This window comes from Amblyraja radiata, chromosome 5 (genome assembly GCF_010909765.2).
Source record: "Amblyraja radiata isolate CabotCenter1 chromosome 5, sAmbRad1.1.pri, whole genome shotgun sequence".
In the NCBI taxonomy this organism is placed as follows: Eukaryota; Metazoa; Chordata; class Chondrichthyes; order Rajiformes; family Rajidae; genus Amblyraja; species Amblyraja radiata.
This window is the reverse complement of record NC_045960.1, coordinates 48315708-48340947: the sequence shown is the minus strand read 5'-3', so window position 1 is coordinate 48340947 and position 25240 is coordinate 48315708. Positions and strand designations below refer to the sequence as shown.

The 25240-nt window shown below is 40.7% G+C and overlaps 1 protein-coding gene and 1 non-coding gene across 3 annotated transcripts; one reads left to right on the top strand and one right to left on the bottom strand.

The window, feature by feature from the left end:
* Positions 1-2585: 2585 nt before the first annotated feature.
* Positions 2586-24710, bottom strand: LOC116973259 (nephrocan-like). 2 transcript variants are annotated; one of them, XM_033021165.1, is made up of 4 exons: positions 24615-24710; positions 13741-13858; positions 7033-7934; positions 2586-3676 (listed from the first exon to the last, which is right to left on the bottom strand). In XM_033021165.1, exons 1-4 carry the CDS (start codon positions 24695-24697, stop codon positions 3214-3216), a joined length of 1566 nt encoding a protein of 521 aa, XP_032877056.1. In that variant the 5' UTR covers positions 24698-24710; the 3' UTR covers positions 2586-3213. The 2 variants fall into 2 exon arrangements, with proteins under 2 accessions (XP_032877056.1, XP_032877057.1); XM_033021166.1 differs by lacking the exon at positions 24615-24710 and adding an exon at positions 18355-18461.
* Positions 24711-24831: 121 nt separating this feature from the next.
* Positions 24832-24903, top strand: trnac-gca. Its single transcript has one exon. It is a non-coding gene; the product is annotated as a tRNA-Cys (tRNA).
* Positions 24904-25240: the final 337 nt, after the last annotated feature.

The window sequence follows — 25240 nt, the reverse complement described above, 5'->3', positions numbered from 1 at the left end:
CTGTGTTTTATATTGGGTAACCGAGCATGCTGGCACCTTCCAACCATCTTTTTTAACTGCATTGCACTGCGACATAGACAGGCCAGTGGGAAAATAACTTGGTAAAAACAGAAGATAGACACAAAATGCTGGAGTAACTCAGCGGGTCAGTCAGCATCTCTGGAGAAAAGGAATAGGTGACGTTTCGGGTCGAACCCCTGCTTCAGACCTGTAATTACAGATATATTTATTTGACGATTTCGTCCATGACTTTGAAATCCTTCTGTACCCGGATACTCAATTTGACTGCAGCATGTTCTGACTGCAATCCTCAAAAAATACCCCGCCCCTCTAAATCAGGTCTGATGCACATTCCAAAATATTGCTGAGAGGTACGAGATTGCACATGCTGGAATCTTAAGCAAAAACACAATGTGCTGGAGGAACTCAGCAGGCCAGGCAACATCTGTGGAGGGCAATGGACAGACAACACTTCGGGTCAGAACCCTCATCAGATGGGAAGTGATTGGGCCAGAGGGCCTGTGCTGTACTGTTCTATGTTTTAAGGGCCTGACTCAAAATGTCACCTGTACATTTCCCTCCACAGCTGCTGCCTGGCTTGCTGAGTTCCTCCAGCATTTTGTATTTTTTTCTCAAATATTGCTGCATCATTGATTACATAATGTGGTTTTGTCAAAATTCAGTTGTTGGAATATCTGTGGGATGGGTGTCTTACTAAATCAATTTAATTGGTATTGTAGTTTAACAATTTATGATGATTATGCTTATTCAATGCCAATGGGACATCACAGATGTCACTCATTCAGTGCAGAAGGTAAATATCAAAATTGGTTCTCAATTTTTTTAACAAAATGTTTGATCTAAGAGTTCAAGAGGTAAAGACTGATTGCTTTTGCTGATTGATTAAAGCTGATTCTATGCATTTTGTTTATCTGAAAATGCTCCTGTTAATTAGTTTGGGATCTAAAGCACAACTGTATCAATGAGTTGGAATTTGCAATTATTCCAATGGCAATACTATTGCTGGTCACTAATATTGGTGAAACTCCATTATCAGTTTCTGGATTTATGAACATGCAGAGCTACAGAAATGTAGTAATTGTCAAAAGAAATACACTGTTCATCCGCAGGATGTGCTTTATGTCCCAACACATAATGTAATGCCGCTTAGAATCTCAGGGGCATGATTTGGGCAGACACAGAGGCATGGCATAAGTGGTGAAAGAAGTGCACCTCCCCACAAACAACCTGGCCATCAGTCTCATCAGGCATCTCTGGACCCGTTTGTGGAAAAATCCGTAGTTCCAATATTTTCTTTATGTCAACTAACAGCCCACAGAACCAGAGGATAAGCAAGTCATCATTGATCCTAAGGGACTGTCAAAAAAAGGCCAAAGGCCTGTGACTATTTGGTTCACTGGTGAAAAGCAAGGCAGTGAAGACCCATTCTTTTTCTCAAACTTGTTTTTAACTGGGGACCAGCTCACATGTTTCCTGTCCCAATTTGCCACTGATACTAATGCCAAATTTTCCTCCTGCTATTCAAGTGCAAAACTGCCCCGATGTCAAACAACATTTATTTTAGGAACCCCTACCACAAGACTTGCTGAAGTCAAGATTGTGCTTTTTATTTGCAACATTGAGTGTATTGCTTAAAGCAGCCCGGCGCGGCTTTAAGTGGCCGTGGGACTTGCTAGCGCCCGCCGGGGGCTTTGACTTTGACTTCGGGAGAGGAATGGAGAGCAGGGGAGACAAGACTTTGCCTTCCATCACAGTGAGGAGGAGATTCACTGTGATGGATGTTTGTGTAAATTGTGTTGGTGTGTGTCTTGGTTCTTTTCTTGTATGACTGCAGAAACCAAATTTCGTTTGAACTTCATGTGAGGCTCAAATGACAAATAAACGGTATTGTATTGTATTGTATTGTATTGTACACATCATGCTGATTTGAATGCAGACCTCAAAATTGTCACCTAATATGGACCATGCATTACCTTGTGCGGGAAGCAGAATATTGCTCCCCAGACTTCCAATCACACTTGCATGCTGATTTTAATATCTGAACAATATCTTAGTCAGTGCATCTAGTGAAGCCACCTCAATCTGCTTGTCCGCTGTTATATCCTCAGCTCAGAATTGCAATGGATCCTGCAGAGGGCACCATGAAAAGCACTGGCTTTATGTCTGAAGAAGGGTCTCGACCCGAAACGTCACCTATTCCTTCGTTCCATAGATGCTGCCTCACCCGCTGAGTTTCTCCAGCATTTTGGACTACCTTTGGCTTTATGACAATCTCTGCTGGTTTACTCGTAAAATGCGTGTCAGCTGCCAACAAGGTGAAGGATGAGTTATATTCCTTTGCCACAGGGAACAAACTGGCCCGTATGAATATCAGTGCGTGGATTTGTTCTTTAACAAATGTTTTAAAATCGCCATGCATTAATTATTGAATATTTGTCATTACGTGGTTTCTGATAGTAATCTGAATTTTTAATGATTTGCTTTTTGAAATAAATTGCTTCATTAAAAAAAATCTTTATTCCAAATTCATCATTCAAGTGATTACACCATTGCTGATAGGATACCTGAACTTATTTTTATTCTTTGTAATTATATTTGATATTAATAATATAATTAATGCAAACTGATAATCAATATTTGTAATCCATTCAATATTGGCAATCTAAAGGTAGAAGACCAATAATGCTAGTTCAATGTTAAATTAAACTACTTGTTATCCATATTTTTGATTTTGAGGCAGCGCTGATTTAAAGCATGGTTTAGCTTCCAGACATGTGATCGTCTTATTTGGAAATGTGCATTTTTTAAAGATTAATATTTGAATCAAAATGAATTGCCTGAGACATCTATTTAAAAAAAGACCAGAGGCAAAACTGCCGATCATACCAAATTTACATTTTAAATGACTGTTCAGTTTTATGCTCATGTATATAGTTGGGTCATTGCTCATACAAATCTTATCTATGCATGCAGTGACAATGCAGAAATCTAAACTATAGGTCAACAGAGAAAACAATCAAAGAAGACTCATGATTATCTATTTTAACTATTTACATACTATTTAGCAGGCAACGTGAAGACAAAATTAAAATGTAAGCATAAAATCCAAGTTACACTGGAACATTGGTTACCATTGCACGTCAGATATACAATAGAAAATTTAAAAATATTTTGTGTCCGAGACATTGATTTTCAATATGTATCATAGTCATAATAATCTTCATAGTCAGTTGGGCCATTGATGTTTGTGTTCTCATGCTTCTGTTCTACTCTTGCATAACTTTCAAGAACTACTTTTGTCTTCACTCCATGCCAAATATTATATCCACAGCTGTTCAGAATTTTTGTGGAAGATAGCCAGGTCTCACCTTGATAATAAGCTGGGCTTGCACAGTCACCACTTTTAATCTCTAAATGTTTCACAGTTAATAAATCTCTTATTTTTATGAGGTCACATGTACAGTTCCAGGGGTTCCCATCTAAATAAAGTCGCCTGAGCCGTGGAAAGTATGCGAACACTTCAGGGGCTAGAGATGACAACCTGTTATTTCGCAGGTTTAGAACTTGCAGCCGTTTCAGATTTTTAACTGACTCTTTGCAAATGTCCTTTATGTTATTTCCTTTCAAGTCTAGCCTTACAAGAGTATCAGGGAGCCTGAAGAAAAGACAAAAGGTAAAAACAAATTATTGGAATTATATTAAAATATTCAGCTATTAATAAATACATTTTTTAATGCTTTGACACCAGAAAAAGTTACAGGGGCATCTTCCACTATGTAGACTTCCTAGGAAGCCAAAATGGAAGGCACCAAAGACTCAGATTAAAGATAACGTGTAAAGCAATAGGATGGCAGTAGAAGAAGACAAGGATTGGGAAAAAAATTACTGTGATACAGAAGATCAGAATACTTTTACAATGATGAATAGGCACATGGGGTCTTGTCTTGGCATAAAGTTGAAAGATGGAACCCATGAGTAGGAAGTTTGATAAATCCAATCTGGAATTGACAATATGTAGATCAATCAATACAATCTGTTGTGTAACCACAAATCAAAGATGTTCATGCCAGAATTTCCCCAGGCAATCCCTCATTTGTTGTATCCAATGTTTGCGTTAAACTTCTGAGAAATACGTGGGAATTTTCCCCATTTCATATTAGGTAGATTGATAGTGATCTATAATTGCAGCATTTTTAAGTACTTTCCTCTGGAATACTGAAAGAATATTTCATCTGTTTCACATTTTCTGAAACATAACTGTGTTTTAAAAGATACAATGCGAGAATGTTTCTCAATTGCAGATTCGTTGCATTTTTTGAAGGTGTAGTATTCCATTTTCTGTTTTGGGAAGAAACTTGGTTGATATAATAATTCAATTTCTACAAAAATGAAAACAAATAATTTAAAACCTCATGACATCTTTCAGATTCCCCATTCAACAGAAATTCTTAAATCATTTTGGCCAAACTCTGTTGTTTGTCAAGGTGACTCAACTACATCCACTAATTTCATCTCTTCGGAAGTCTGGAATTTGAGATTTTGGCTTGACTATCTCATGTTGAATCTGTAACTAGTTAGAATATGTAACTAGTTACAAATTGCTAGATATAATATCTTTCTTATTTACTTTGTAGCAATAACTATCATTTAATACCAAGAAGACCTTGTGATGTATTTTAATAAAAATCATGAATCTAATCAATAAAGAATTGAATGCCAATTTATTTGCAACAGTAGACAGTAATTGTGCAGATTGGTTTTGGTTCCATTGGTTGAGATTCCCCAAGGAAGTTCATTCAATTATCATTATTTGTGTTAACATTGAACATAATTGTCAGCTATCCTCTGAACTAAGGAAATTAAATTTGTCTGTAGCAAATTTTATTTAACTCCTATAAACAAAAGCTCAAGTCAAAATATTCACAGGATTACTGTGTCTTCGCAAACTTTGTTCCATTCACACATCAAAACTGTGTTTGCTGACCATATTGGCAATGGGTTAGCTAACATTCAATTAAAACATTTTCATTCTATTTCAAATTTAGTCCTTGTCTTTCCCAACGATTACGCTCTCTTTCTGCCCATAAAATATCCAGACCGCTACCCCTTCTCCACATCTCTGAATGTAATTGCTCCACCAATGGTGATCATGCCTCTGGCTGCCAAGAATACTGACATTTGCTCTGCAAACCTCATTACAACTCTTCTTTTAATAAACTCCTTAAATTTGCATTTTTCAGAAAATCATCACCTCCATGTTACTGCATCTCCAGCAAATCTTCACATTTACTGGGAGATTCATGTCCTATTTTTTCTTCCCCAAGCACCTACGAATAATACAACTTCCCTAACTGGTGCAATAGTGTTGTCTTACAGTCTAAGTTGCTGAGAAGGAACTGCAGATGTTAGTTTAAACCGAAGATAGACACAAAATGCTTGAATAATTCAGTGGAGCGGGACGGGCAGCATCTCAGTCTAAGTTGCTGAGGCAGGTAATGGTTAATTGTGTACATCCAGTATTCGCATATTCACGGCATACTCTGGCCAACTTTGCAGTGAAAGATTTACACAAATTATTACCCCCACTGAGATAACCTGAGATGCATTTGCAACAATACTCCTTCATGGTTGTGTTGATTTTCCAATCCTCAAATAATTGTGAAATTAATTTACCTCCCTACTGCTGCACACAACAATAGGTTTCTGACAGTATATTTTCTCTTCAACGTGAGATAACAGCAACCTCCCATCCTCTGTCCCTCACCCAGCCCTACTCCCCACAATTATCCTTTGTTTCACAATAACTTGTTTCTTTTAGGTGATGTCTTCTAAGATGAAAAGTTGCTATTTTTCTTTCTGGCCTCAATATTATCAATGTCTTCTGGAACGTGAAAGAAGATGTGAATTTATTTAGTTTACTTGCATTGTTATTTATTTGCGGCAGAGTTCAACCCAATCAGTTACAAACTTCCTTTGCTTCCATTATGTCACTGCAAAAAATCCCAAAATACTGAAAATCAAAATTAAAATGTTATAAACATAGCAGATCTGTTAGTATCTGTTTGCTCAGTATCTGGAGCCTGAAGACTGCAACGACCAGGTTCAGGAATAGCTACTTCCCCACAGCCATCGGGCTCTTAAACCTGGCTCGGCCAAAACTCTGAACATTAATAACCCATTATTTGTTATTTGCACTTTATCAGTTTATTTATTCATGTGTTTTGTAGTCAATGCCTATTATGTTCTGTGTGCTGAAGCAAAGCAAGAATTTCATTGTCCTATCAGGGACACATGACAATAAACTTGAACTTGTAGTTGAACAGAGAAAATCTAAGATAATGGTGTGCACATTGGTTAATTTAGTTTAGAGATACAGCATGGAAACATGTCCTTCGGCCCATCAAGTCCATATTGACCATCAATCATCTGTTCACACAAGTTCTATGTTATCTCACTTTCTCATCCACTCCCTGCACACTGGGGGCAATTTACAGAGGCCAATTAATCTACAACCCTGCACATCTTTGGGACGTGGGAGGAAACCAGAGCACCCGGAACCCATACTGTCACATGGGGAACATACAAGCTCCACACAGACAGCATCAGGACATCAGGATCGAACCTGGGTCTTTTGCACAGTGAGGCAGTGGCTCTACCAGCTGTGCCATTATGCCTGTTTGTCAGAATCTCAGCAATAGATGTTTTATGAAGAGCCCATTTTTGCTGTTTTGACACATTGATAAGACATTTTACTCTTGGGCTTTTGTATACACAACATAGTTTGCACTTGTTAGATCTCCCTTATAATTTATATAATTACTGTTTCTTTGTCTACTAGAATTTGCTTCGTACTGTTATAAATATTAGCTTAAAATCATGGGTGATATTAAAGCAGGTGCCAAGTCTATACTTCTGGTTGACAGAAAATTGGGAACAAAATGAATTGACACCTAGATTCAATCAATGGAACTTAAGCACTATATTTCTCCCAACCTCATTGTACTAACCTACCCTTTTGGGAAAGATGACAGGTGGTTTTGCTCCAGTGCTAGGTCGGAGAGTTGTAAACAGTGCTGCAGTGCATCTAGATCAATACTGGTAATGTTGTTGTACTCCAAGAACAAGTGTTTCAGCCCACACACTCCGGAGAATTCCTGCAGTGTAATTTTTTGTATGAGGTTGTGACTGCAATCCAACAGTCGCAGATGTGATGGGAGACCAGTAGGAATTGCTCTCAGTTGATTTTTAGACAGATCCACCGTGGATAAGTTTGACAAACTCAGTGCATTATTAGTTGTAAAGATCTGATTTTCAGAAAGGGAGAGTTCAAAGAGGTGTTTGAGATAGTTTAAATCTTGCATTTGCAACTCTCGAATGAAATTTTTGTCCATTTTTAAGGACGATAATAATGGTGGCATTCCTTGTGGAATCTTGAAAAACAAGTTTCCTGTTAAACTAAGAAAACGTAGTGCTGGTAGGAAGCTGAAGAAATTCAATGGTAGAGAAGCAATTCTGTTATTTTGCATGCTTAAACGTTTCAGGTAAGCAAGCTTCAATGGTCCTGATAACAGATCAAGTCTATTGCTATCCAAAATTAGACTTTCTAATCTGAGAGCAGATGACAAAACACTAGAATGGATTCTGGAAATCCTATTGTTTTGCAGATCAAGGACCTTCAACTTCACCAAACCTTCAAAGTCTGCTTCACACAAGACCTGAATTCTATTATTACCCAGTTTTAACACCTCCACGTTGGAGGGAAGTTTACTGGGAATGCGTCTCAGCTTGTTTTTCCATAACTCTAATGTTCTCAGATTTGTTAATGTTGAAAATGTGTAAGCTTCTGTTGCTTCCATTCCACACGAGGACATGGCTAGCTCTTCAATTCCATTAAGTCCACCAAAATCAGATGCCTGCAAAAGAACAACACAGATAGATACTGAAATGTAAATTCAATTCACAGTAAATACCTGTGGTCTAAATTCAATTATACCTTCAAAGTATAGTTATAATTTTAGATAAGCAAAGGAGAAAGGCTGAAAATAAAATTTGCCATGAAGTAAACAATTAATTGCTCAACAATGTATGGCAGGTCATACTGTAATGTTAAGCATTTCTTTCTCTTTAGGAGTTTGATCATCAAAAATGTACTTTCTAAAATGCAAGCACAGATGTATTTTAATAACTTTGTTTATATTCAGGACTTTATGTATGTGTTTACATTTAAATTCATTTTCCAAACTAACCTGTTGAGAACCAAACTGGGCAAGCGGCTATAAACACAAAATGCTGGTGTAACTCAGCGGGACAGGCAGCATCTCTATGGAGAAGGAATGGGTGACGTTTCGGATCGAGACCCTTCTTCAGGGGAGTGGGCGGGTCAGAGATAGAATGTAGTCAGAGACGGTAAGACTGGTGGGAGAACTGGGAAGGAGTAGGGGATGGAGGGATAGGGAAAGCAAGGGCTATTTGAAGTTAGAGAAGTCAATGTTCATTCCGCTGGGGTGTAAGCTACCCAAGCGACATATGAAGTGCTGTTCCTCCAACTTGCGCTGTACCTCATTCTGACAATGGAGGAGGCGCGGGCCAGAAAGGTCAGATTGGGAATGGGTGGGGGAGTTAAAGTGCTGAGCAACCGGATAATCAGGTTGGTTAAGGCGGACTGAGCGGAGGTGTTCAGCGAAACGATCGCCGAGCCTGCTCTTGGTCTCGCCAATGTACAGAAATTGACACCTGAAACAGTGGATACAGAAGATGAGGTTGGAGGAGGTGCAAGTGAACCTCTGCCTTACCTGAAAAGACTCGAGATCCTTGGATGGAGTCGAAGGGGGGAGGTAAAGGGACAGGTGTTGCATCTCCTGCGGTTGCAGGGGAAAGTACCTGGGGAGGGGATGGTTTGGGTGGGAAGAGACGAGTTGACCATGGAGTTGCGGGGTCAACAGTCTCTGCGGAGAGCAGAAAGGGGTGGAGATGGAAAGATGCAGGCAGTAGTGGTATCCCATTGGAGGCGGCTAAAGTGTTGGAGGATTATATGCTGTATGCGACGGCTGATGGGGTGGAAGGTGAGGACAAGGGGGACTCTGTCCTTGTTGCAAATGGGGGGAGGGGGAAGCAAGAGCGGAGTTGATGGATATCGAGGAGACCCCAGTGAGAGCCTCATCTATAATGGAAGAGGGGAACCCCCATTTCGTAAAGAATGAGGACATCTCCGATGATCTAGTATGGAAAACTATCCTGGGCGCAGATGCAGCATGGATGGAGGAATTGGGAGTAGGGGGATAGAGTCTTTACAGGAACCACGGTGGGAAGAAGTGTAGTCTAGATGGCTATGGGAGTCTGTAGGTTTGTAGTAGATGTCGGTCAATAGTTTGTCTCCTATGATGGCGATGGTGAGATCCAGAAACGGTAGGGAGATGTCAGAGACGATCCAAGTGGGCAAGTGGGTATTTTGGATTTAACATTTAACCTTTCCTACTCCCTCCTTTCAATGCTCACTCCTCTGTTCTACTCCATCCCTTACCCCTATCCCTTGTACTGCCCCTTTCCTTCTCACTCTCCTCATCACTCGCCTTCCTCCACTTCCCATTCCTCTTCCCTATCTGCTAATCGAGTCCTCCTTCCATATCCTCTTCCTTGTCCAGCATCCCTTTCCACATCCCCACTGATTGAATTTGGTAGAAATTTCATAGGGTAATGAATTTTGGAAATCAATACACAAGAGTACTTTCAGGATAGACATTTGTGGAACTTTCGATATTAGGTGGATCAAGGGACATGTGGTTAACCTAGGAAAATGGTGCTGTGATGAAAATCAGAAATGATCTTATTGAATGGCAGAGCAGACCTCAGAGTCTAGTTGGCAGAATATTGCTTATATTAGTTTATGTTCATATATCCTTGAGTAATCAAGGCTGCCTTTGTTGATCTGATTTGGTAAATCTCTATGAAGATAAAAGTAATCAGCAATTATTGCAACAGGTTTCTTACACGTTTCTTGCAAGAGTGGTGAATTTGTGGAATTCATTGCCACAAAGCCGTGGAGGCCAAGTCAATGGATATTTTTAAATCAGAGATAGATTCTTGATTGATATGGGTGTCAGAGGTTATGGGCAGGATAATGGGGTTGAGAGTGGAAGATAGTTCAGCCATGATTGAATGGTGGAGTAGACCTGATGTGCTAAATGGCCTAATTCTGCTCCTATCATTTATGAACTTATGAATAGATTTCTTCCCTTTAGAATATAGAATTTAAAAAAAAACAAGATTTAGAAATGGATGTTTTAACTTTTCTGAAGAGGTAAATGACTTCATAGATGAAAGGAATGCAATTCATGATTTCTGTTTTTTTTAAATAATATTCAATAAAGCATGTATCATTTTGTAATTCATGTATAACGTGATATAATAAAAGTCCTAGTGAATAGATCATTAATCAGTTTGAAAATGGTGGGAAAGATGCTCCATGTGGCCAGAATGATTGCATTTTTCTTCTTGAATTTAGACATTTACATAAAATCACATTTGTGTATCGAACAAGGAGGTATAAGAACAAGAACAAGGTCAAGATTAACCTTTGTGAACCATGCCTTTGGCCACAGCAGAAACATGTGTCCAGTTCAGAGTGTCACACCCTAGATAGAATATAAATGCTTCACAGAGAGAGTACTGATCTATTATGATTCCAGGGATGGAGGACTTTAGTTATTGGGATACACCAAGGTTATTCTCCGTGGAAGAAAGGAGATGGCAATGGGTTCTAATAGAGGGTTTTAAGAGCATGAATGAGAGACAGAATAGCCATGGAGAATGAAATTAGGCCTTTCAGCCCAACATGTCCATGCCGACCAAGATGTTCATCAATGCTAGTTCCATTTTCCTGCATTTAACCCATATCCCTCTGAACCTTTCCTTTCTATGTACCTGTCAAAATGTCTATTTAAATGTTGTTATTGTAGCTGCCTCAACCATTTCTTCTGGCAACCTGTTCCATATACCCACACGCAGTGTGAAATGTTTGCTCCTCAGGCTTCTTTCCCCTCAGTTTAAACCTATGCCATCTAGTACTTGATTCCCCATCATGTAAAAATGACACTGCATTCACCTCATTTATTTCCTTCATTATTTTATACACCACTATCAAATCAGTAATACTTATAGGCCAATAACTATTAATGAAAATGAAGTTAGTTATTGTCCTATAGCATTAATGTGTATAGGTCATTTAGATACTACTTTGGCATAGGGCTTAGAAACATAGAAAATAGGTGCAGGAGTAGGCCATTCGGCCCTTCGTGCCTGCACCGCCATTCCATATGATCATGGCTGATCATCCAACTCAGTATCCTGTACCTGCTTTCTCTCCATACCCCCTGATCCCTTTAGCCACAAGGGCCACATCTAACTCCCTCTTAAAAATAGCTTGATTTTCTTGGTTGAGCACTCATCCTGATGTTATAGCATATACTTTGTGTTTTAACATTAATTCACCCCATAGTCTCGTACACTCCAAGGAATGAAGTCCTAGCCTGTCCAACTCCTCCCTGGAACTCTCAAGCCCTAACATCCTCATAAATCTTTTCTGCACTCTTTCAGCTTAATGGAATTGTTCTCATAGCATGGTGACCAAAACCAAACACAATACTCCAAGGCTTAACCAATATCGCAGCCAGAGCTCCTGCAGTTATTTCTTCAAATTTCCAGTACTCTTGGATATTCCTGATCAACACCAGAGATTTATTTACCTTTATACGTTGCCACGTCGACTGTGATGCAGACTATCTCCAAGACATTCCCATTGATTTTCTTGAGTTCCCTGATCTTAATTTCTTTCTCCATGGTAAAAATAATGAAGAAATGTTGATTAAAGATATGTCACAGATCCCGTAGCTTCATTCATACTGGGAAATTGTTTTAATTGGTGAAAAGATCAAAAACAAGGGATCATTAAATGAAAGTAATTGGCAAAAGAACCAAATGTGACACCAGAAGGAATTTTTTTTTGCAGAGAATAGTCAGGATCTGGAAGGCAGTTTCAGAGGGTTGCAGGGAAGGTAGATTTGGCAGCAGCATTCAAAATGGAGATGGATAAGTGTAATCTTACATTTTGGCTTTGAATGCTCCAGTCTTCTGGGCTGTGGGTAATAATTGGGCTACAGTTCTTGGGCTCTTGCCTTTAATCATTGGCTGTCACAGGAACAGGTAACTCAACATGCAGGCTCCACGTGTCCACCAGGCCACTTTCTGCACTACACAAAATACTGTAAGTCCCTAATATAAAAGTTGTCAGTAGAACCCAAAATTAACGTGGGGCGAGACTGACTAATCAAAATCCCACACAATAATAATAACAGTACAATGAATAGTCACATAATAATAACTATAGCATTAATATATTGTATAGTATTATAAATGTTACAAAACTAAATGCAATGCAATACACTAAGATTACATAAATATACACATGGGAGGGTAGGGGGAGGAATGCAGGACTGGTTGAGAGCGAAAATCCGTGACTGCTCTTACATTGAGCTGCTGCAAACCCAATGGCCTCCTTTTGGGTTAAAACGGTGGCACGCCAAACAGGCTACCTCTAGCTGTGATGCATTCCCTCTGCACTGCCACTGCATTAAGGAGTCGACGTGAATCTTTGTTTTTAAATCTCCAGAACAAGAAGCAGAGGGTGGAATGGGATCCACAGGGAAGCCAGGGAATTCGAAGTTCTCACTGACTCAATTCCACTCTCACCCCACAAGATACACGCTGTTGACTAGCATAATTAGATAACCCTTTTCCGATTCAAAAACATTCAAGTCAATGCTGACTCAAAAGAATATTATTTTAATTTTGCTTTCCGGGTATAAAAATAATATCATTAGCAGTTTAATTCAAATGAATGAAATTTGAAGAGCCAATATCCAGACAGATTGTTGTCAAATCAAGCTCACCCTGGACCATTTCACGAATAGGTTTTTACTTCCATTTAATAAATAGAAACATAGAAAATAGGTGCAGGAGTAGGCCATTCGGCTCTTCGAGCCTGCACCGCCATTCATTATGATCATGGCTGATCATCCAACTCAGTATCCTGTACCTGCCTTCTCTCCATACCCCCTGATCCCTTTAGCCACAAGAGCCACATCTAACTCCCTCTTAAATATAGCCAATGAACTGGCCTCAACTACCCTCTGTGGCAGAGAATTCCACAGATTCACCACTCTCTGTGTAAAAAATGATTTTCTCATCTCGGTCCTAAAAGACTTCCCTCTTATCCTTAAACTGTGACCCCCTAGTTCTGGACTTCCCCAACATCGGGAATAATCTTCCTGCATCTAGCCTGTCCAACCCCTTAATGGCAGAGTTTCTATAAGGATCGTTGATTTGTGATTTTTTGGGGGGTATATCTTACCTGCGCTTTCGTTTACATTGTCTCATCTAATTATTCGTTACATTCAGAATTTCCCTTTCAGATTCTAAATGAATCATGTCGGAAATCACAAAAGCAAACTAGCTCGTTCATGGAAATAACTAATCTAATGCAACTGGTAGCTAAAAATATATCAATAATAATTGAACTGATTATTTTAAAAAGCGAACATATCGAAGAAGATATAGTTGTACACAAGAATAACTCTGGACCCAAATCAATGAAATAACTCGCAACGAGATCTGCATTAGAGGCCACGATAAAAGCTCCCTGTGCAGATTTTTTTTTTCTCTCACCCGCAGTTGTTTGATGTTGTTGTGGCCGAGGTGGAGTTTTCTGGTATCCGTTGGAATGGCTTTAGGCACAGAAGTAACTCTGTAGCATTGCACTGATTTGAAGGAATCACAAACACATCTTGTGGGGCAATCGCCATGGCATGTAATCAGAAAAGATAACATAAAAAAATAAAACAATAATAACATTTTTTGGGGCTTCAAGATCTACCAGTATTGATTACTAATGGTCCAGAATACACGGATGTCAATACAGAAACCGTTCTGCTTTCGCTGGAAAAATCCCAATCTCCGAAAATGTCTTTTCTATCTCTCCCTTATAAACTTGGCGACTCGCGTGCGACTGTGTGGCTCTGATTGGAAACATCGATCAAAGAAAAGAACCGTATTATCTTGCCTAAAAAGTAAATTATTTGTAACAAAAAGAAAAGCCAGACGCAGACAATAGTATATTACCCTGATATTTGCAAAGACGCACAGTACGCATATAAACGCTGTCGCAAAATTACTCAATTGTCTATTGTGTAGGATGTCCATCAGCAAACAGGAGGTTTATTTTTGGTTTTCTATTTCGGCTCGGGCCTGTTTTTGCTGCCGCGTTGAGATAACACCACTTTGTATAGTTACAATGATATTACATTCCAGGTCCTCGCTGTCGTTTCTAACCCGCTGATGTAAACAAAAGCTCAATAACATTTGTTGCCACAGGTGGCTAGGGACTCCAAGGTGAGTTCACGATCTTTAAGATAAGAGGAAACGAATGCGTATTTTACATTTTAAAGAGAAAATACCTATTTTTAAACCCTAGGTAGATTTAAAATTGTTGATGGGTATAGCAAAATACTGGCCATGTTACCTGTCTTTGCTAAGATGCTTTGTCATATATTGGATTCCGACTTAAACTAGGAAGCAGAATAAGAAAGCAAGCTTCATTCTTCCCAACACACCCGCTGTGTGCTCAAGAGAGCAACTTTGCAATGTTTAGTTAATTCCTAATGTTGATTAGTCAAATGTTCCAACTAATTGCCTGTTGACTATTAAATTTGTCCTTTTAAAAATTAGGCCAATGTGTACAATAAACCAAGTATTAAAATCTAATCGTACCCCATAGCCACATTGTGGTGACTTTATAATTAAACCTTGTGGCATACGATTGTATCATTGTGCTTGCTTTACAACAGTTTCACATATGAAAGGTTGCAGTGCAAAAAAACAATCAAAATAGTGACATGTTTCTGTATTTTTAAATATTGTTTTCTGTTCAAAACATCTTTGCCACAGAACTATGGTCTATAAAACCTTTTCTCTTCAGTAAGGATCCCATCTGTATTAACAATATTGATAATAGTGCTTAAGGATGAATTCCAGATCTTAGAAACTGGGCACACGAAGGCAAAGGGATGTATATGAAAATGGAATTGTGGAAATTCAGTAGCATTAGAATGCTGTAGGATTGGGGAAGAGGAAGGGCTTGGTTGGTATTTATGCAAAAGCAAATCAGTTCTAGTCTCTTTAATTGTACTGATCCCAAAGCCTTTTCCTTTTTGCAACCTGTACAGTCTTCAAATCTATATATGGTTTCTGCCTCCATCTAAATTCTCAAATTGTATTTGTGAAAGTTGTTCCTGTGCTCTTTAATGCAAATATTCCATATGTAGTCGTAAATCAATGGGATCTTCATTTTTAATCTCCCCCAAATTAGTTGTAGTCCAGCTCTCCAAGTCACAATTTCCCTTTCCTCCATGAATCCGATTTTCCTGAACCTACATCTTTTTCAAAATTTGATTCCACTCCCTCATGCACTTTTGAACATCATGAAGCACATCCTTTGCTCTTATGGTCATTAAATTACTATCTCTCCCTTGCCTGGTGTCATTGTCAATTCTCTCTTCAGATGTAATTTCTCATCTTCAGTCATCACCTCCAATTTTAATTAATTGTTCTCGACCTCTCTACCCTTGAACAGTATGACTCATCTCCAAGTTTATTTTGCTTTCAAACCTCCACTGTTAGGTGCCTTTTCACCTTCTAAATCAACGACCATCTCGACAACAGCAAATTTGTTCTTGGGCACTTTAGGTATAAACATGAAATGCAATAAAACATTAAATGCAATAAAATAAAATTAAACACAAGCCGACCTCCCTTCTATTGACCCCATTTGTACCTTACGCTGCCTCGGCAAGGCCAGCAGCATAGAAACATGGAAACATAGAAAATAGGTGCAGGAGTAGGCCATTCGGCCTTTCGAGCCAGCACCGCCATTCAATTTGATTATGGCTGATTATCTAAAATCAGTACCCTGTTCTGGTTGTTTCCCCATATCCCTTCATTCCCTTAACCCTAAGAGCTAAATCTTACTCTCTCTTGAAAAATCATAATCATAATAACATAACAATCATAACACCCCCTCTTCTCCCCTCTCCCATCAGGCAAAAGGCATAGAAGTGTGAAAACACACACCTCCAGGGGCAGTTCCCAGCTGTTATCAAGCAACTGAATCATCCTACCACAACCAGAGAGCAGTGCTGAACTATTATCTGCCTCTTTGGTGACCTTTGGTGACCTTTGGACTTTATCCTTGATTGAACTTTGCTGGCTTTACCTTGCACTAAACGTTATTCCCTTATCATGTATCTATACACTGTAAATGGCTCGATTGTAATCATGTGTATTTTTCTGCTGGCTGGATAGCACACAACAAAAGCTTTTCACTGTACCTCGGTACTACAAGTGACAAAACTAAACTGAACTGAACTGGTCCTCAACTGTTATCTAAAGTAACCAAAGATAACGATATTTCTCAACACTCCCTCATAACTAATTTTGAATTTCACTGAAGATATTTATCTGGTCCTACGCTTCTAACAATGACACCCAAGCAAAACTCTTCACAAACATTGTTGATCTTATTACTTTTACAAGATTGTTTATTCAATACCCTCTCTTAAATAAGGCACAATTTTGTCCAACTAAATATGTGGAAGAACAAAAAAAGCAATTGGCTTTAACCCTGCTAGAAATTCCTAAGCCTTGTTAATTTTTAATGTTTAATTTTATCACCTATCCCTCTCTAAAGTTTAACCAGACTTTTTGCAGACTTATCATCCTATTTGACTCTGAACTGTATTAAAAATGCTTTATCCATAACATAAAAATTGCCAAATTGTACCTCTGTGGCATTGCCACCTTTCCCTCTACTTCAGCTTGTCTGTCAATGAAGCTGTCAATCATGCCTTTACTACCTGCCTTTTTCAACTATTACAAGTGGGGCTGGGGATAGAAGAAGGGCTATGTTAGCATTTCTAGTTCACAACCATCATTGTTTCAAAACTCACCCAAAACATTGCCTGTTGATGTAAATTATATTTCATTCCCCCCAATAACTTAAGTTTGTACCCCCCCCACCTCCCCACCCCCCCCCCCCCACCCCAAAGCCTTGTTCTTATGATCTTACTCCTATTTGGATGGCTTTCTCTAGCCCCACAATGCTCCAATAGCACTGCATTCCTCCAAACCTGACCTCTTGAAAATTCCAAAGTCCTTTTGGTGAACATGCATCAGCCATTGAGGCATTAAGCCCTGGAATTCCCTAATCTTCAGCCTCTTCATCTTTCTTCCTTTACAACTTTCCTTGGTGTACCCTTTAAACCAAGCTTTAAATCATCCTTTCAATTATTTCTGTCTGACTCGCGGTTAACTTTTGTCCAATTATTTTCCCGTTAAATGCCTTTGCACATTTGATCTATTTTATGATTGAATTGCATTTACACACATGGGCACAGTTTATTGAACACATTTTTTTGAAACAAGCATTAATCTGTGGGTGATGAGGCAGTGACTAATAATTATAACCAAATCATGAACTGAGCAGTTTAAAGCAGGAATGTTGCTGAAAATTTCAGGATATACTGTTCTCTAACCTCTTTGATCCACTTTCTGTTGTATTTTTAACTAATAGCATGTAGGCCGCTGAGTTTGTTGAAATGGGTGATCATATTAAACAGTGCCTATCTGCCTCATGTATAATTGCCAAATCTTAGAAATCTGTGAGCATGAAAAGAGGTAATTTGTCCCATTGTCTGTGATCACATCTTTAATGGGATTTGGTACTTGAATCACACCCATTCTTTGCTACGACATAGCCAATTTGGCCTAACATGCAGCACATAAAAGTCTGTTTCAAATCCACATGAACCACATGAAATACACCACCCTTTATATGCTTTAACCTATTATTAATTATATAATGGTAACAGTTCTCTGTTCCTTGCAGTTTTAATATCTGCATTGCTGAGTTAGGAAAAGAGTTACCTTAAACAATCTCTAATTTAATGCTGGCTGAAACTGGATGCACATTGACTAACCTAGCAGGCTGTGCATGTACAGCCATTCAGATTCAGCTGCATTCAGCTGCAGATTCAGGTTAGTTTATTGTTACATGTACCAGACTGCAATCAAATTCCTTGTTTGAATGAAGCCCGTAGAGTACACAGTGTACATGGTAATGATAAATACAGCAATAAATGGAATGACAAATATAAAACAGCAGAACGGTGCAAATATTGCAGTGAAGTAGTTTACAAAACGCTATAGTGCAATAACAAACATTCCCACCTATTTCAAAAGGGTAACTATTGTACGTTTAGTTTTGAGATACAGCATGGAAACAGACCCTTCGGCCCACCGAGTTCACACCAACCTACACACAGGCACAATTTACATTTATACCAAGCCAATTAATCTACAAACCTGTAGGTCTTTGGAGTGTGGGAGGAAACAGAAGATCTTGGAGAAAACCCATGCAGGTCACGGGGAGATCGTACAAACTGTACAGACAGCACCCGTAGTCAGGTTCGAACCCCGGTCACCGGCGCTGTAAATGCTTTAATCAGCAACTCTATCGCTGCGCCACAGTGCCACCAAGAAAAGCATGGTGATCTGCCTCAATGATTACCATCCAGTCGCACTTATGTCCACCATCATGAAGTGCTTTGAAAGGTTAGTGATGCCACAAATCAACTCCTACCTCAGAAATGATCTGCTTCCACTTCAATTTGACTATCATTACAACAGGTCAACAGCAAATGCTGCTCAATGCTCTCCACTCGGATCTGGAACAACTGGATAACAGGAACACAAACATTAAGCTGTTGTTCATTGTCAACAGCTTGGTGTTTGACACAATTATCCCTTCCATATGCACTACCAAACTCCAAAAATCTGGCCTCAGTTCCTCCCCCTGCTAATGGATCTTTGATTTCCTCAACAGCAAACATTATTCAATGCAGATAAGTACCAACACTGACCATCAACACAGGTACATCTCAAAGCTACATGCATAGCCCTCAACTATGGTCTCTTTACACACATGACATTGTGGCTAAGCACACCTTCAATGCGGTCGTCAAATTTGCCAATGACACTGTTGTTGAATCACAAGTGGTGATGAGTCAGCGTGCAGGACAGTAATAGAGCACATGATTGAGTGGTGCCGCAACAATAACCACTCTCCCAATGTCAACAAAATCAAAGAAGTAGAACTTGACATCAAAAAGAGGAAGTCAGGAGACCACATGCTAGTTTTCATTGGTGTCAGCAGTTGAGAGAGTTAGCAGCTTCATATTCCTGGGCCTAGCACATAGATGTAATCACGAAGAAGCCACGGCAGCACCTCTACTTTCTGAGAAGCTTAAAGAGATTTGACGTGACACCAAATAGTCTAACAAATTTCTAAAGAAGCAGTGTAGAAAGTATCCTGATTGGTTATAGCAATTCTATTGCACTGGACACAAGGCTGCAGAGTGTGGTTAACAGCTCAGTCCATCACGGGCACAGCCCTTCCCACCATCAAAAGCATTTACATGAGGAACAGCTTCAAGAAGGCAGCATGCAACATCAAGGAACCACGTCATCCAAGCCATGGCTTCTTACTGCAACGTTCGGGCAGAATGTGTAGAACCTCACAGTTCCACAACTCTAGGGCAGCACAGTGGTGCAGAGGTAGAGTTGCTGCTTTATGACACCTGACTCTCAGTGTGTAGAAGGGTCTCAACCCGAAAAGTCACCTGTTCCTTTTCTCCAGAGATGTTGTCTGACCCGCTGAATTACTCCAGCTTTTTGTGTCTATCTTCAGCTTAAACCAGCATCTGCAGTTCCTTTCTGCACAACATTAATCCTACCTCGACAACGTAACACTACGGAACACCTCTTTCAAAACTATGGACTTGATTTCAAGTTGTGTCTTGCATAATGTATTGTTTATTTGTACAGTCTCTTTTCTTTTCACTGTTTTGTGGAACATGTGTATTTTATGAACGTTTTATGTTTTCATGTTTCATCGGAGTCTAATTGCCTGTGATTCTGCTGTTAGCAAGATTTCCATTCTACCTGTACCTCATTGTACTTATGCATATGACTTCACGACTTGATTATTTCTGGTTTCTAATATCAGTTGATGAAAAAAAGATTAAATCCTAAAAAGGGACTATAGATTCCAAACTGCTTTAAGAAGAATATTGGATGAAATATATTCAATATAATGTATGACTCCAACATAATTAAAAAATGTGTTTACATTTTAGTCTTCATCATGTCAGGTAAAACAGCACTCTTTGATCATTGTAAGCTGAAGATGGCAGCTAAACACTTTGATGATGTTAGGTATTGTTCAGGGAATACAGATATATATTCCAAAAGGACATTGAGCAAGAGCTTTTAAAATTTTCAAAAGCAACCCCAGTTGCTATAATGTGTAAGAAAGAACTGCAGATGCTGGTTAAAATCGAAGGTAGACACAAAATGCTGGAGTAATTCAGCGGGTGAGGCAGCATCGCTGGTGAGAAGGAATGGGTGGCGTTTCGGGTCAAGACCCTTCTTCAGACTGATGTCAGGGGAGGGGGCGGGATTAAGATAGAATGTAGGTGGAGACAGTAAGACTGGTGGGAGAACTGGGAAGGAGAAGGGGATGGAGAGAGAAAGCAAGGGCTATCTTAAGTTAGAGAAGTCAATGTTCATACTGCTGGGGTGTAAACTACCCAAGCGAAATATGAGGTGCTGTCCCTCCAATTTGCGTTGGGCCTCACTCTGACAATGGAGGAGGCCCAGGGCAGAAAGGTCAGATTGGAAATGGGAGGGGAAGTTGAAGTGCTGAGCCACCGGGAGATCAGGTAGGTTAAGACGGGCTGAGCAGAAGTTTTCAGCGAAATGATTGCCGAGCCTGCACTTGGTCTTGCCGATGTAGAGAAGTTGGCACCTGGAACAGCGGATACATTAGATGTGGTTGGAGGAGGTGCAACTGAACCTCTGCCTCACCTGGAAAGACTATTTGGGTCCTTGGATGGAGTCGAGGGGGGAGGTAAAGGGACCGGTGTTGCATCTCCTGCGGTTGCAGTGGAAAGTACCCGAGGAGGGGGTGGTTTGGGTGGGAAGGGACGAGTTGACCAGAGAGTTACAGAGGGAACGGTCTCTGCGGAAAGCAGAAAGGGGTGTAGATGGGAAGATGTGGCCAGTAGTGGGATCCCATTGGAGGTCGCGAAAATGTTGGAGGATTATATGCTGCATGGGGTGGAAGGTGAGGACAAGGGGGAGTCAGTCCTTGTTACAAATAGGAGGAGGGGCAGTAAGAGCGGAGCTGAGGGATATGGAGGAGACCCTAGTGAGAGCCTCATCTATAATGGAAGAGGGGAACCCCCATTCCCTAAAGAATGGGGACATCTCCGATGCCCTGGTATGAAACCTCATCCTGGGTGCAGATGCAGCGTAGACGGAGGAATAGGGAGTAGGGGTAATAGATGGAAATTGGCTGGTTCTGCGGTTATGGAAGAAATGAGGGCTTTATGACCCTCCTGGTGGGAGATGGAGGTGCAGAGTGACTGGACATCCATAGTAAAGATGAGGGAGTGGGGACCTGGAAAACGGAAGTCATTGAGGAGACGAAGGGCGTGTGAAGTGTCTTGGACATGGGTGGGGAGGGATTGGACTAGGGGGGATAGGATGGAGTCGAGGTATGTGGAAATTAATTTGGTGGGACATGAACAAGCAGAAACAATGGGTCTGCCAGGACAGTTCTGTTTGTGGATTTTGGGGAGAAGATAAAATCGGGCCGTGCGGGGCTGGGGAACGATAAGGTTGGAGACTTTAGAGGGCAGTGAGCCGGAAGTGATAAAATCAGTAATAGTGCTTGAGATTAAGGCCTGGTGATCATTTGTGGGGTCACGGTCCGAGCACAAGTAGGAGGAGGTGTCTGAGAGTTGTTGCCTGGCCTTAGTTCTCAGTCTCAGCGCGTCCAGTCTGGCGTGTTGACCTCTACCGAACTCTCAGACACCCCCTCCCACTTGTGCTTCGACTATGACCCCACAGATGAGCACCAGGATGTATAGAGTAAGGGTATCCATTCTGCTCGTTAAGTCTGAGAGCAGCATGATCTGCAAGAGATCTGAGAAAAGCATTGTTAAAATAAGTTACTGAGTGTTGATTCAAGTAGGCTATGCTACAGATCTAATTTTATGGGCTAATGGATGTTTTCAATGAGAATTAGACAAATATTCACATTGAACGAAAGCTTAAGATTGGTGGAGGGAGGCAGGGAGTGAAAATTGCTGAGGAGAAAAGACGCTAAGCATGTTGGATGGCCATAACCCACTCAACTCTATAATGCTGAACTCTTTTGTTGGCCCAATGTTGTGGTTCAGGTTAGGATTCGCTTTGACCTTGCAATGCACTGCAGCAGTATAATTTTAGTGTTCAGACCTGGAGCAATGCTGAAACACCAGAGATTTTAGCCTATAGGAGACAGCAGGTGAATCCACAATTTGAGGGCCAGAAGCAGAGCCTTTGGAGAGAGAGAGAGCTGGTGAAATAGGTCAGGGTGAATGAAGCCATCTGAGATTAGGAGAAGCACAGGAGTCCAAAGTCTAATCTAGAGGAGGAATATGGGAGACAAAGGCCTCCTGAGGTTAGGGTGTCTGTATATGTAGTGGGGTTGTGAATAAAGACCTGGCCCCGTTATTGTGCAATATGCCAGTCAGCTGGATATTACCCCACTACTTATCCATTCAGGAAAAGTTTGTTCAAACACCCATGATCACAAGTCCATCAGCAATGGTCAGCATGGAACATCTTTCAGACTGCGGGTTAAGGACACAATGGATCCTGTGGAATGCTTTGCTGAGCCAACTGCTCATTTTATCTGGCAGAGTACCTCATCAACAGAATTCATCAACTAGCACCAAGATCTCGTTTGGCTTGGGGGGCCTTCAGGTTGGATATTTCTTATACTGTTGAGATCTCGCTTCCAATGCATACTGCCCTTGGGATGACAGTGATTGAGTGGAGCCAGTTGCCTACCTCTTTGCAGAAGATGTTTTCGTGAAGATGGTCTGATGAAAGATTCAAGTGTCCTTGTCACGGTTCATCCTGAGCAGCTGTGTATCAAAGATGTCCCTGATTTACAGGTTGTTCCCAGGAAATTGCTCAGGGATGGAGAATCAAGTGCTGCTGGAAGACCATCAATTTGGTGAAAGATGGTCTTTGGTCCACCCAAAACCTGTTGTCCTTCCACCATTGTGCGATTTCCATAAGGGAATGTTGTCAACCTGCACAATCCAGACTGCAGGAGTACGTACTGAGGGTTGCACGGTGCAGCCACTGCAAAGATGATGTGAGAAAGGACTACAATCTAGGAGTGAGAAAAAACTGCAGATGCTGTATAAAATCAAAGGTAGACGCAAAATGTCTGCCTACAATCTAGGGTATTTCATTGCTGGACATTGAGAGGCTGATTCTAGTGGGGACATCCCTCAAACAAGGGAAGGCACCGTTGTGGCTGCCTCGCCAACAGTCTGTTCGTCCATTTCTCTGTTTCATTATTTTAAGTATGTCTTGAATGTTTGTTTTAATGCTTCTTAGTATGTTTTATGTGTGGGGTGGGGGAGGGAGGATCGGGGGAAACTTTTTGGAGTCACTTACCTCAACGGAAATACGATTTTTCTCCGTGTCGCATCTCCGTCCCCCCCCTGCGGCCTAACAACGTGGAGTGGTGCGGCCTTTCCAGGAGTCAAGGCGCGGACTTACAATCGCCGGGCCTGGGATCCTTTGTCAAGGATTGCCAGTGAAGGAGCTCCGACCACGGGTCCTGTGGACTTTAACACCGTGAAGCAGTGGTCTCCGGTTAGAAGAGGCAGACTCGGGAGCACCATGCTGCGCAGCATGTTCCAATCCGTCCCGACGCCGAAGTTTCCATCAACCCGACGAGAGGGCTTGAACAGCAGACTGTCGGCAGCAGCAAATGCGGAGTGTTCAGCCACAACCACGTGTGAACAATGGAGGAAGATGACTGAACTTTATTGCCTTCCATCACAGTGAGGAATGTTGATTCCACTGTGGTGGATGTTTATGTTAAACTTTATTTTATGTGCTGTGTGTATTTTTGTTTTTCACTTAGTATATGGCTGTATGGTAACTCAAATATCACCATACCACAATTGGTGCATGTGACAATAAATGTGAACTTGAACGAACTCGAACCCAGTGGTCCACGTGTGGCAATGGTGCTACACCAGCAACACAAAATGTATAGACTGGCATTAAAAATATATTATGACTATTTATGCCATATATAGTATATAAATCATCTTCTTTATGATAAATAAAATTATCTTTGTCTGTGAAATGCTTTGGCATACAAAACGTAAAACGCGTATATATTTCAGCAGCAATGAAACGTATTGTGGAGAGTGGGGCAGAAAGCTGCAGGAACTGGGCAGACGCCAGACTCAGTCGAGTGAAAAGCGTCAACACCAATGTAACCTGGAGAATCATACCTTGAAAAGAGCAACTGTCTAACTGCAAAACTATGATGACAATAAATCATTCACTCCTGCAAACTTTCAGGAAGTGCGGACGGTTGACCGGCGCACGGAACTGTTGCACCACAGGAGTAATCGCGATAAACTTCCATTAAAGGTTTGCGGGTCCGCCGGTTAATCCGTTGCAGACGGACGATCCGTTTGCAGCAATAAACACAACCTGCAGATCACGTCGGGAAACACCCATTACTTGTCATAAGGAATAGAGGACGACTTCGCAGCGGTCGGGGGTATAGCTCAGTGGCAGAGCATTTGACTGCAGATCAAGAGGTCCCCGGTTCAAATCCGGGTGCCCCCTCTATTGGTGTTTTCACAACTATGCATTTCAGTTTTGTGTCCAACTACGTTTAAATTACAACCCCCTCGTGTAAAATGAACCAAATACTATAATACAATATCCACTCATTTAAATTTAAGTTTGGTCTTAAAATGGGATTTTGCGCGTGTTATGTCCTGGAAATAACGTTAGCTGTATTCCTGGGTAGACAAAAATGCTGGAGAAACGCAGCGGGTGAGGCAGCATCATCCATGGAGCGAAGGAAATAGGCGACGTTTCGGGTCGAGACTCGTAGCCGTATTCCTAGTATTTTGCCAAGCCTAGTATTGCATTATTCCCCCCTGTTGGATTGGCCTGT